At 39.3% G+C, this 14,001-nt stretch overlaps 1 protein-coding gene across 1 annotated transcript in view; it reads right to left on the bottom strand.

The window, feature by feature from the left end:
- Positions 1-14,001, bottom strand: part of cpamd8 (C3 and PZP like alpha-2-macroglobulin domain containing 8) — a 140,491-nt gene that overhangs the window by 113,565 nt on the left and 12,925 nt on the right. The window contains exons 2-4 of the mRNA XM_062039551.1: positions 8,913-9,064; positions 8,803-8,825; positions 3,235-3,400 (exon numbers count right to left, since the gene is read on the bottom strand). Of these exons, the coding sequence (XP_061895535.1) occupies positions 3,235-3,400; positions 8,803-8,825; positions 8,913-9,064 (341 nt within the window). The remainder of the gene's footprint in view (positions 1-3,234; positions 3,401-8,802; positions 8,826-8,912; positions 9,065-14,001) is intronic.

Raw genomic sequence — 14,001 nt, 5'->3', positions numbered from 1 at the left:
CCGGACAAACTATTGGCACACAGTTGGAGCCGTGTGTGTCAGTGAGGGACAGGAGGACACTGGACGAACTCCTCGCCATTATGGACAATCCTGCCCACCCACTCCACCTGATAATTGAGGGACAGCGGAGCTCATACTCCAACAGGCTCCTTCAGCTTCGTTCACACAGTGTTCGATTCAAGAATTCCTTCATCCCGCACTCCATCCAGCTGTATAATCACTCGCCATACAGCAATTGATGATATCTGTCTATTACCTGACACCTTCTATGTTAGCTACCTCTCTTTGTTTATAATGTATATTTTCTGCTGGATCTACTCTCTATTTCATGCTGCCCTTTTTTTTGCTACAGCTGTTACATATACTGTAATATTGTACATGGTAATTAGGATTTGTTATATATTGTATATATTATATAAACCTATAATATAATAATATAATATATCTGTATATATTATATACTGTATATATAACATATATGTTATATTTTATATTGCTACTATGATACATTTTCAGTCTACTTTATACCTGTATTATCCTTTCCATCCTTTGTAACTGAGCTACTGTGTGGAACAAATTCCCTTGTGGATCAATAAAGTTTGTCTAAGTCAGGGATGTCCAAAGTGCGGCCCGGGGGCCATTTGCGGCCCGCAGGTCATTTTTTAATGGCCCCACGGCCCATTTTAAAATACGATTAAAAACATAAAAAGTGGTATGAAAGACCAAATGTGAAATGTAACACCCCCCCCCCCCCCCACAAAACACACAAAAAAAAACCCCAATAACACAAAGTTGCCATGCAGCTGTTTCTTTCTGAAAAAATAATAATGAATCAAAATCAAACCCCCCCACCCCCCCCCCCCCTCCAAGGCTCCATTTACGTCCATCACATTAAATAATGCACTTTGAGATATTTTTTTGGGAAAATGTTGCATATTTTGTGTTTGCCATATAAAAAATTTAGCTTTTTTTTTTTTTTTTTTTTTAAAGAAGGGCCTAAAACGAACAAACAAAAAACATAAACAACAATACAACGAATAATTGACGGATAGATCTGAAGTTGATCTCGAGATTATTGTGTTAAAAGTAAACAGCAAAAAAAATGTATAATTTATTTTTTAACACTTTAATGAGTAGGACCCTTTTGGATCCCCAATAATTTTTGTGTGATTTGTTTTTAAGAGTCATTGCTCAAAAAATAATAATGAATGGAAATCAATGGTGTTATGAGTTATTGACCTTTTTAAGGTTCCAATTATTATATAATCTGAAATATTCCTCTTAAAATTTTTATTGCATAAAAATATTGCATATTTTGTGTTCTTTCCATAAAAAAACAGGGTTTTCTTTGACAAAAAGAGCATACGACTTAAATCTTTAAAAACGTTATATCGACAGATAGACCTAATGTTGATCTAGAGATAATAATACTGAATAATGACACATTTTAAATATTTTTTGGACCAAAACCCTTTGGGGTCCCCGGGATCAAGCCTGAGTGGAGGCCTTAATGTATATTTTTTATACATATATTGTATTGGTTTTTAAAATAAAAAAATATCAAAATGGCCCCCGCTTGCTTTGATTTTTCAGTGTGCGGCCCTCAGTGGAAAATGTTTGGACACCCCTGGTCTAAGTTGTCTAAGTCTAAACTTGGAAAAGCATGGAGGTCTACAACTTCTTTGTGTGTGGCTGGGTCAAGGACATAGGTATCAAGACTGTCCCGGATAAATCATGCATCGTTTTTGCTCGCGTAAGGTTGCATTTCAGGATTTAACTTAGCATCTACAGCCATGTTTGTTGCCTTGTTGTTGCACGCGCCGTTACGAGTATGCGTGTTTACGCGTTTTAATCAAAACATAACTATAGATGCCAACATTGTGTATGTGCTGAAAGCTTCATTTGTGATTGCTGATTTTGGTAAAAGCTTAACTCTTCTAGGTTTTGCTCATATTTGCTTTGTTTTATTTAGACTCGCCGAGATGGTGCTTTACAAAACACTTGTAGCAAAATGCGTTTTAAAAACTCAGAAACAAGATAAAATACAAAAAATAGCAAGATAATACTTAAATGGGAAATACTTAACGTTAAAAGTATGTCAAACAAATAGATCACTACAAACTTGTGCGTTGTTCGACTCTCCCTTCCTGGACTGGAATGCGTTCCACTTTTGTCTGTGTCTTTCATAAAATCTCGACATCTTTCACCCTTCTTTATTACCTCTTGAGGAACTCTGAAGAAACTTTTATCCTTTTCGCGATTTGAACGGTTACAACAGCCAAAAACAATGCAAAGAGGGCATTTTTCTTCAAGAAAGACAAAATGCCACCCAGGGCGCTATGTCAACAGACGCTCGCTGGTCAACCACTTCAAGCCTTGCATAGTTAATGAGAGAAAAGTGACGTCAGGTAAATATGACCTATTGTACTGAGCAGCCTGCACAGAGATAAGTGCCGCTGCCTTCCTTAATAGAGCTGGTGAGGCGAACTGCGAGAGTGCGGGGATGTCAGAAACATACGTTAAATTATTATCAGCTTATTGTTGACTTAGCCATGTTGTACTGAGCAGCCATGACAGAGAAATGTGTACTTCTATGTCACTAAAAATTCAAAATCCAAAACACACTTATGAAGATGCTGATTGAGCTGAAGTCTTACAAGATGTAATTGCAGTTTGACCTCTGATGTTTTGTGCTACTTAATAGCTATTGTGGAGGGGGGCGTGGCCTGCGGGCCTGCAGCGAGGCGGGGTGTGCCAGGACCGGCCTCGAAGTCAGCGACAGGTGCGTAGATGGCCCACCTGGGCCTTGTTGTCTAATCACCTGTCGCTCTGTAAAAGCAGCAGCCAGGAGGAGAGACGTTGTTGGAGTGGGAGGCAGAGAAAGACACACGTACAGAGACACGCCAGACTGAAAAGTCCAAGAATATATTGCTGGAAAGCAATCCCTACATGGTTGCGTGAGAATAAAAACTGTCTTTATACCAATGAAACGGGCTCGCCTGGAGGACCCACTGGAAGAGAGCTTCCACAGCTATGTTCTTTCCTGTGAATTCCGAATTATACGACTACTGTGACAGTAAACGTTAGAGGCTCTACTGCATTTACTACTTTAGTCCATGCACTTGACTGCATGTTTTATTTTATATATTTACAGTGACTGGTTTCTACCCAGAAGGCAAAACAAATTTAAAAACGTAAAAATCTTATTCATGTTGATGAACTGTTGAGGGGAACCTTTGTGTTTGGGTTTGTAGACAGGCTTGTCCGTCTGGATGAACACAGCTGTGCCTTTGCTTTCTACTGTGACGGTGGTGAAGTTGTGGAAGATGTAGCCTCCCTCTGTGAGGTGACGGTTCCCCCACAGCTTCAGGTGGGCCTGGCCTCTCAGTCCAGAGGGAACCTGATGGCGCGCGCACACACACACACACACACACACACACACACACACACACACACACACACACACACACACACACACACACACACACACACACACACACACACACACACACACACACACACACACACACACACACACACACACACAGGATAAGGGCTGTATTTACTAAGAGCAAATTAGGTCAATTGGGGAAGGATGACATGTTTATTGTAGGTTGTTATGGTGACGCAATCGAACATGACTCTGTGCCGTTTAACAATGTTTTCATTATTGTGGCTGTGGTTTGCACTGGTGTAGAAGTGCATTTCATACAAACCCCGTTTCCATATGAGTTGGGAAATTGTGTTAGATGTAAATATAAAGGGAATACAATGATTTGCAAATCATTTTCAACCCATATTCAGTTGAATATGCTACAAAGACAACATATTTGATGTTCAAACTGATAAACATTTTTTTTTTGTGCAAATAATCATTAACTTTAGAATTTGATGCCAGAAACACGTGACAAAGAAGTTGGGAAAGGTGGCAATAAATACTGATAAAGTTGAGGAATGCTCATCAAACACTTATTTGGAACATCCCACAGGTGAACAGGTAAATTGGGAACAGGTGGGTGCCATGATTGGGTATAAAAGTAGATTCCATGAAATGCTCAGTCATTCACAAACAGGGATGGGGCGAGGGTCACCACTTTGTCAACAAATGCGTGAGCAAATTGTTGAACAGTTTAAGAAAAACCTTTCTCAACCAGCTATTGCAAGGAATTTGGGGATTTCACCATCTACGGTCCGTAATATCATCAAAGGGTTCAGAGAATCTGGAGAAATCACTGCACGTAAGCAGCTAAGCCCGTGACCTTCCATCCCTCAGGCTGTACTGCATCAACAAGCGACATCAGAGTGTAAAGGATATCACCGCATGGGCTCAGGAACACTTCAGAAACCCACTGTCAGTAACTACAGTTGGTCGCTACATCTGTAAGTGCAAGTTAAAACTCTCCTATGCAAGGCAAAAACCGCTTATCAACAACACCCAGAAACGGCGTCGGCTTCGCTGGGCCTGAGCTCATCTAAGATGGACTGATACAAAGTGGAAAAGTGTTCTGTGGTCTGACGAGTCCACATTTCAAATTGTTTTTGGAAACTGTGGACGTCGTGTCCTCCGGACCAAAGAGGAAAAGAACCATCCGGATTGTTATAGGCGCAAAGTTGAAAAGCCAGCATCTGTGATGGTATGGGGGTGTATTTGCCCAAGACATGGGTAACTTACACATCTGTGAAGGCGCCATTAATGCTAAAAGGTACATACAGCTTTTGGAGCAACATATGTTGCCATCCAAGCAACGTTACCATGGACGCCCCTGCTTATTTCAGCAAGACAATGCCAAGCCACGTGTTACATCAACGTGGCTTCATAGTAAAAGAGTGTGGGTACTAGACTGGCCTGCCTGTAGTCCAGACCTGTCTCCCATTGAAAATGTCTGGCGCATTATAAAGTCTAAAATACCACAACGGAGACCCCCGGACTGTTGAACAACTTAAGCTGTACATCAAGCAAGAATGGGAAATAATTCCACCTGAGAAGCTTAAAAAATGTGTGTCCTCGGTTCCCAAATGTTTACTGAGTGTTGTTAAAAGGAAAGGCCATGTAACACAGTGGTGAACATGCCCTTTCCCAATTACTTTGGCACGTGTTGCAGCCATGAAATTCTAAGTTAATTATTATTTGCAAAAAAAAATAAAGTTTATGAGTTTGAACATCAAATATCTTGTCTTTGTAGTGCATTCAATTGAATATGGGTTGAAAATGATTTGCAAATCATTGTATTGCGTTTATATTTACATCTAACACAATTTCCCAACTCATATGGAAACGGGGTTTGTACTAACAAGTTGTTTATAATAGTGTTTTCCTCTTGCCTAGTAACCCAAATAGTAGAAACAAATCTCAGTATGATCTGGTACAGACCTCCACTAATGTACACGACAATGATAAACACATATGACCACGTCAATCGAAATTTTAGCATTGTTATTATTTATTTGATACAGTGCTGTGATTGTATGGATGTAATATGGCGGAAGCTTGTCCCTTTAAACCACCCACCAGCTCATTGATTGGCTTTCTGGGGCTTCCTTCTTGCTAACGTGACAATGATTGACAGCACGCACCAGATGACCAATCAGCGGTCAGATGTGAGATAAGAGCGAGTTAGCCTCCACATGGCAAGAGGAAATATGAACAAGTAAGACAAATAAAAAACAACAACAAGATAAATGTTCCTTAAACCTGCGCTACGGGGACAAGAAGGCAAACTGTAGGTCACATGTTTGCAATTTCTGGTAGCGCAGTGGCTTAAGTGGCTTCTGTTCCAGTGGAAATGGTTCAATTCCCAGCCAGGACATACAAGGTAAACCATTGAACTAAATCATAATGCAATCTTGAAAAAAACAAAAAAAGTTTATTTTATTTTTTTATTCTCCTATTTCTGTTATTTGGGAAAAAAATTATTATTGAACAATTTGATTCCCATTCATATTATTCCAAAACATGAATCTAATCCCTTCAAATCACGCTCCCTGTATGAAAGTTGTGTGTCCCCTATACTAAATGTTGTCCATGTGTACATGTGCATTACATACGTATGTACATTGTGTGGCCTCCTAAGGCAGTGGTTCTCAAATGGGGTACGCATACCCCTGGGGGTACTTGAAGGTATGCCAAGGGGTACATGAGATTTTTTTAAATATTCTAAAAATAGCATCAATTAAAAAATCCTTTATAAATATATTTATTGAATAATACTTCAACAAAATATGAATGTAAGTTCATAAACTGAACATCAAATCAAGTAGGCTATTCCATTCATTACAATACAACAATGCAATATTCAGTGTTGACAAGCTAGATTTTTTGTGGACATGTTCCATAAATATTGATGTTAAAGATTTCTTTTTTTGTGAAGAAATGTTTAGAATTAAGTTCATGAATCCAGATGGATCTCTAGTACAATCCCCAAAAAGGGCACTTTAAGTTGATGATTACTCCTCTGTGTAGAAATCTTTATTTATAATTGAATCACTTGTTTATTTTTCAACAAGTTTTTAGTTATTTTTATATATCTTTTTTTCCAAATAGTTCAAGAAAGACCACTACAAATGAGCAATATTTTGCACTGTTATACAATTTACTAAATCAGAAACTGATGACATAGTGCTGTATTTTACTTCTTTATCTCTTTTTTTCAACCAAAAAGGCTTTGCTCTGATTAGGGGGTACTTGAATTTAAAAAAAGTTCACAGGGGGTACATCACTGAAAAAAGGTTGAGAACCACTGCCCTAAGGGGTCGAGGGCATGTTGGTGCACCAGCTTAGAACTGTTGTATTCTAGCTAGTGCTGTCGAACGATTAAAAAAAAAAAGAAAAAATTAGATCACAATCAGTAAAATGATCACAAAAAATTGTACTCCTCTGTCCATCCCATTTTGCGTGAGTCAATTTGACAAAAGAGGTCCATATACTTTCCTCATATTTCCAACATTTGCTTATGTCAGACTGACCCATTCTATAGTAGTATTGCTACAACCTGCAACAATACATCTGGCAAGCAAAATTGGATAATTCCGTAAAATTCTGTGCCAAAAGTATTATTCGGGCTGAAGATGCTACCGAAACACATACTGCACGATAAGAAATTGCCCCTAGTCTTCTGCAGGTGGCGTCAGCAAGCTGATGCAGGCCTGCCCACATTTTGGAGCTAAAAGTGGACGTTCCAAAATGTGTTGAAACTCATTAGAAAATAAGCTTAAAATAAGTACTGTGTCCATTTTGGGGGAATTTTACCTAGGCTGTAGACATCAATTTTAGGTCCATAATTAAGAAATAAGTGCCACTATTAGAGGGGCCCTTTAAAGGCCTACTGAAACCCACTACTACCGACCACGCAGTCTGATAGTTTATATATCAATGATGAAATCTTAACATTGCAACACATGCCAATACGGCCGGGTTAACTTATAAAGTGCAATTTTAAATTTCCCGCTAAACTTCCGGTTGAAAATGTCTATGTATGATGACGTATGCGCGTGACGTCAATCGTTGAACCGGAAGTATTGGTACACCATTGAATCCAATACAAAAAGCTCTGTTTTCATCTCAAAATTCCACAGTATTCTGGACATCTGTGTTGGTGAATCTTTTGCAATTTGTTTAATGAACAATGAAGACTGCAAAGAAGAAAGTTGTAGGTGGGATCGGTGTATAAGCGCCGGACTACAGCAACACAACTAGGAGGACTTTGAGATGGATAGCAAACGCGCTAGCCGCCAACCTCACCTTGAGTTCCTCCGTCTCCGGGCCGCCGACCGCATCTATGATCGTCGCTCCGTCGATCGCTGGAACGCAGGTGAGCACGGGTGTTGATGAGGGCTGGCGTAGGTGGATAGCTAATGTTTTTAGCATAGCTCTGTAGAGGTGCCGTTGCTAAGTTAGCTTCAATGGCGTCGTTAGCAACAGCATTGTTAAGCTTCGTCAGCCTGGAAAGCATTAACCGTGTATTTACATGTCCATGGTTTAATAGTATTGTTGATTTTCTGTCTATCCTTCCAGTCAGGGGTTTATTTCTTTTGTTTCTATCTGCATTTAAGCCCGATGTGCTATCACGTTAGCTCCGTAGCTAAAGAGCTTCGCCGATGTATTGTCGTGGAGATAAAAGTCACTGTGAATGTCCATTTCGCATTCTCGACTCTCATTTTCAAGAGGATATAGTATCCGAGGTGGTTTAAAATACAAATCCGTGATCCACAATAGAAAAAGGAGAAAGTGTAGAATCTAATGAACCCTTGTACCTAAGTTACGGTCAGAGCGAAAAAAGATACGTCCTGCACAACACTGTAGTCCTTCACGCTCACGTTCCTCATCCACGAATCTTTCATCCTCGCTCAAATTAATGGGGTAATCGTCGCTTTCTCGGTCCGAATCGCTCTCGCTGCTGGTGTAAACAATGGGGAAATGTGAGGAGCCTTTCAACCTGTGACGTCACGCTACTTCCGGTACATGCAAGGCTTTTTTATCAGAGACCAAAAGTTGAGAACTTTATCCTCGATGTTCTCTACTAAATCCTTTCAGCAAAAATATGGCAATATCGCGAAATGATCAAGTATGACACATAGAATGGATCTGCTATCCCCGTTTAAATAAAAATAAAAAATTTCAGTAGGCCTTTAATGCAATAATGTTTTATGATCACATGAGTTAAAGCATTAATTTTGACAGCCCTAAATACAACACTAAACTAATTGTAACTTTTGAAGTTAAAAGTAAAGTGTCAAATTGTTACAAGGATATTGCTACTGTGCAGCTTAAACAGGCACTTTGTTTATCTCTGTATGTCAACTCACCTTTAGCTTGATGGTGCCTTTGTCTAAAACACAAAAGAAAAGAGTAGTAGATTAAAATACAATCCTTACAAATGCATATATTCGTGTGCAATGTGTCAACGGGTACTCGCCGAGCACGGAGCCATGACTGTGCGCCACGGTCTGTCCCTTCACGGACAGCTGCACCTGCACGCGCGTTTCCGCCTTCGCATTGAAGATGGTCACGCTGATGCTCTCTTCCACTCCCGCCCGAAAGACAGAGGGAGCAGCCACCAAGTAGCCCCTTTGGAGGAGAGACAGAGGGCAGAGATGAGAGTAAAGAGGAAAGGTTAGTGGCAGATACAGTAAGGATGGAAATATACTGCGGTAACGATCAGATATGCTAATATTCCCATTTTCTGTGAAGTGCTTTATTCAGCAACATTATGTTCACTTACAGTCGTGGTCAAAAGTTGACATACACTTGTAAAGAACATAATGTCATGGCTGTCTTGAGTTTCCAATAATTTCTACAACTCTTATTTTTTGTGATAGTGATTGGAGCACATACTTGTTGGTCACAAAAAACATTCATGAAGTTTGGTTCTTTTATGAATTTATTATGGGTCTACTGAAAATGTGACCAAATCTGTTGGATCAAAAGTATACATACAGCAATGTTAATATTGGGTTACAGGTTTCACTGCAATAAGGCCCTTTTGGTAGCCATCCACAAGCTCAATTTTGTTTCATCTGACCACAGAACTTTCCTCCAGAAGGTCTTATCTTTGTCCATGCGATGTCAGATTAAACAAAAATGTAACTGTTTGGCCACAATACCCAGCAATATGTTTGGAGGAGAAAAGGTGAGGCCTTTAATCCCAGGAACACCATACCTACCGTCAAGCATGGTGGTGGTAGTATTATGCTCTGGGCCTGTTTTGCTGCCAATGGAACTGGTGCTTTACGGAGAGTAAATGGGACAATGAAAAAGGAGGATTACCTCCAAATTCTTCAGGACAACCTAAAATCATCAGCCCGGAGGTTGGGTCTTGGGCGCAGTTGGGTGTTCCAACAGGACAATGACCCCAAACACACGTCAAAAGTGGCAAAGGAATGGCTAAATCAGGCTAGAATTAAGGTTTTAGAACGGCCTTCCCAAAGTGTGGACAATGCTGAAGAAACAAGTCCATGTCAGAAAACCAACAAATTTAGCTGAACTGCACCAATTTTGTCAAGAGGAGTGGTCAAAAATTCAACCAGAAGCTTGCCAGAAGCTTGTGGATGGCTACCAAAAGCGCCTTATTGCAGTGAAACTTGCCAAGGGACATGTAACCAAATATTAACATTGCTGTATGTATACTTTTGACCCAGCAGATTTGCTCACATTTTCAGTAGACCCATAATAAATTCATAAAAGAACCAAACTTCATGAATGTTTTTTGTGACCAACAAGTATGTGCTCCAATCACTCTATCACAAAAACATAAGAGTTGTAGAAATTATTGGAAACTCAAGACAGCCATGACATTATGTTCTTTACAAGTGTATGTAAACTTTTGACCACGACTGTAGATCCCTGCTTTTCGTGGCAATTACATTCAGAGTCCACCTGTGAATAGAAAATACAAGCAAATAATTGAGATGCTCATACAAATGTTTAATTTTTACACTCCAATAAAGCCTGGATTCTTCGAAGCGCCACGTTACAGTTGGCTGGCTCGCTCCTACCTCTCCAAACCCTCCTGCTAGCTTGAAGTTTTTGACTTCTCTGATTTGGGATCAACATTTGCAATAAAAGTGACTGTTGCAGTAATTTGACTAGATTTATCGACACTTATCATACTTGTCTCATTAAATTATCGCGTCAAAGGAAGCTAATAATATAAGAAGTGCAATCCAAGGGAAAGACCTAAAATATGCCTTACACACTTAAAAAAAAAGCCTTTTAAACGATGGAGTCGGCAGGAATAAATGATAATAATAAACGATCCATCCATCCATCCATCTAATTTCTTCCGCTTATCCTAGGTCGGGTCGCGGGGGCAGCAGCCTAAGCAGGGAAGCCCAGACTTCCGTCTCCCCAGCCACTTTGTCCAGTTCCTTCCGGGGGATACCGGAGGCGTTCCCAGGCCAGCCTTAGTCTTCCCAACGTGTCCTGGGTCTTCCCATAATAAACGATGATGATAAATTGGGTTGTGCAGTATGATGCTGATGAAGATATGGAGGGGGACAGTGCGAAAATTAAATGGCGACTTAAAGGGGACCTATTATGCAAAACCAACATTTCCTACCTGTTGGTACATTTTTTTGTGTATTTGAGCTCTTCATAGGTCCCAAAAATTTGAAATCAAAACCATGGAGGCAAGGTTTCCCCGTTTGTGTTTTTCCCGAGTACGACATCAGCGGATATCTCCACATATTAAAATCTGAATTTCATCTTGAAATTTAATTATGGATTACATCCAAAAATGGCGGGAATTTGATAATTAGCAAAAAGTGATTACAGTTGTTCCTCATTAATCGCTTTTAAATTGGTTTTGAATTTCATACTTGGCATACATACATATATATATATATATATATATATATACAGTATAATATATATATACACTACCGTTCAAAAGTTTGGGGTCACATTGAAATGTCCTTATTTTTGAAGGAAAAGCACTGTACTTTTCAATGAAGATAACTTTAGTCTTAACTTTAAAGAAATACACTCTATACATTGCTAATGTGGTAAATGACTATTCTAGCTGCAAATGTCTGGTTTTTGGTGCAATATCTACATAGGTGTATAGAGGCCCATTTCCAGCAACTATCACACCAGTGTTCTAATGGTACAATGTGTTTGTTCATTGGCTCAGAAGGCTAATTGATGATTAGAAAACCCTTGTGCAATCATGTTCACACATCTGAAAACAGTTTAGCTCGTTACAGAAGCTACAAAACTGACCTTCCTTTGAGCAGATTGAGTTTCTGGAGCATCACATTTGTGGGGTCAATTAAACGCTCAAAATGGCCAGAAAAAGAGAACTTTCATCTGAAACTCGACAGTCTATTCCTGTTCTTAGAAATGAAGGCTATTCCACAAAATTGTTTGGGTGACCCCAAACTTTTGAACGGTAGTGTATATAAATAAGTTTTTCAACTTGTTTAAGTCCGGGTCCACATTAATCAATTCATCCATTGTATAGTATAGGAAGACTTTTTGCCAGAGCTGTTATATATGACCCGTTACTGTATTAATTGTATTAACTTTACAACGTTGATAGAATCTAGTAGAATGTATATTTCTAGTATTGGGGTCAAAGGCAAGCTTTAGGATAAAGCTCAATATTTCACATAAGTGTGTTCAAGTGAACTTGGATAAAGCTCCTAGACCACGGAGAAGTTCAGGCCTCTTCGACTTAAAGGAAGTGTACGTACACATTTCCCCTTCCCCTGACCCGTACAGCCATATGCTCTCTTAGTCAACAACACACAAAACATTCCAACACAAAATTGGAGACCCTACTTGCTGCTGATCACTCGTCTAATTCTTTCTTTGGGTGGTCTGTGACACAACCTTGAAATCCGTCTGGGGTGAGGGAAAGGTAACGACTAAGATCCCACACAGTGGTTTTTGACATTTAATGGAAGGAAAGAGGCCTGTCACTGGGGTCACGGTGCAAAGGTCAGGCTTTGATGCTCATAAACAGTCTGGAAAGTTTTAAAGAAAAATGACTGATTAAAGTATCTGAGACTGGCTGCCATCTGGCACCGGACATTGTAGTTTATGTGGCTCTGGCAATTGAGTGGAGCGCAGTGGGGATTTTTAATAAGGGGGGCGGGGGGACTCTACCAGGTCCAGCAGATGGCGCCAAGGTTTAAAAATGATTCAATTTTGAGAGGGACATGTTTCAGGATTATATTTTGTGTTTTAGTTTAGAATATTTAACTTAGTAAATCACATTTTGGCAGTGTTCCAGCCGTCTCTCCCTGTCCATTTTTTACATAGTGATACAGAACATAGTGAGCATGACAAAGTAATGATAATATTCATGCCAATTCGACCTAGAGTGTTACAAACCGTTGTGCTACATGATTCTGCCTATCAACAAGTGGCCACGACAATAAAAACGATTATTGACAAAACAAGCAAACACAAAAAGCACTCAATTTGTCTACTTTGCTGGGAGAAATGCAGTCTTTTTTAATTTTGTGTCACAATAAAACAATTGCCTGTGCTTTTAAATTAAAATAGTAGTATTTGGTCCAACTGTTTTCTTTTACATTTAAACTGATAGGATAACCGCTGTAACTGTGCTGTCCCGTTGTTATATATTGTTTTCTTACACTTGTGAGTCTCATTCACAAGTATTATATACCGTATTTTTCCGAGTATAAGTCGCTCCGGAGTATAAGTCGCACCGGCCGAAAATGCATAATAAAGAAGGAAAAAAACATATATAAGTCGCATTTTTGGGGGACATTTATTTGATAAAACCCAACATCAAGAATAAACATTTGAAAGGCAATTTAAAATAAACAAAGAATAGTGAACAACAGGCTGAATAAGTGTATGTTATATGAGGCATAAATAACCAACTGAGAACGTGCCTGGTATGTTAACGTAACATATTATGGTAAGAGTCATTCAAATAACTATAACATATAGAACATGCTATACATTAACCAAACAATCTGTCACTCCTAATCGCTAAATCCCATGAAATCGTATACGTCTAGTCTCTTACGTGAATGAGCTAAATAATATTATTTGATATTTTACGGTAATGTGTCAATAATTTCACACATAAGTCGCTCCTGAGTATAAGTCGCAACCCCGGCCAAACTATGAAAAAAACTGCGACTTACAGTCCGAAAAAATACGGTAGTAGACTCTGCATGCATATGCAGTTCCAAGACATTATATGGCAGTAGTGTTTAGGCTACAGTGTGTTGCCTACTCCAGAAGTAGCCTTTGACATTACATTGAATGTTCCACTCTAGTCCTATGTTGCGCCCTACAAAGTAGGTAAACCGTAAATATTGTACTCATTACACACCAGCTCTTTGATTGTAACGTGTATCTTAGTTGTAGTTTTCATTACCAAATTTGGAGGTGTTGAAATCATCATGTTAAATCGCTAATGTAAATCAGTAGCATGTAATGGCAAAAGCCGATGTAAATTAGCATCAGGCTAGCGCATTTTGAATAGTGGAGCCTTACTTTACATTTGAGCGTTTTTTATCAGG

This window comes from Entelurus aequoreus, linkage group LG27, assembly GCF_033978785.1.
Source record: "Entelurus aequoreus isolate RoL-2023_Sb linkage group LG27, RoL_Eaeq_v1.1, whole genome shotgun sequence".
NCBI classification, from domain to species: Eukaryota; Metazoa; Chordata; class Actinopteri; order Syngnathiformes; family Syngnathidae; genus Entelurus; species Entelurus aequoreus.
This window is presented reverse-complemented; position numbering and strand designations above follow the sequence as displayed.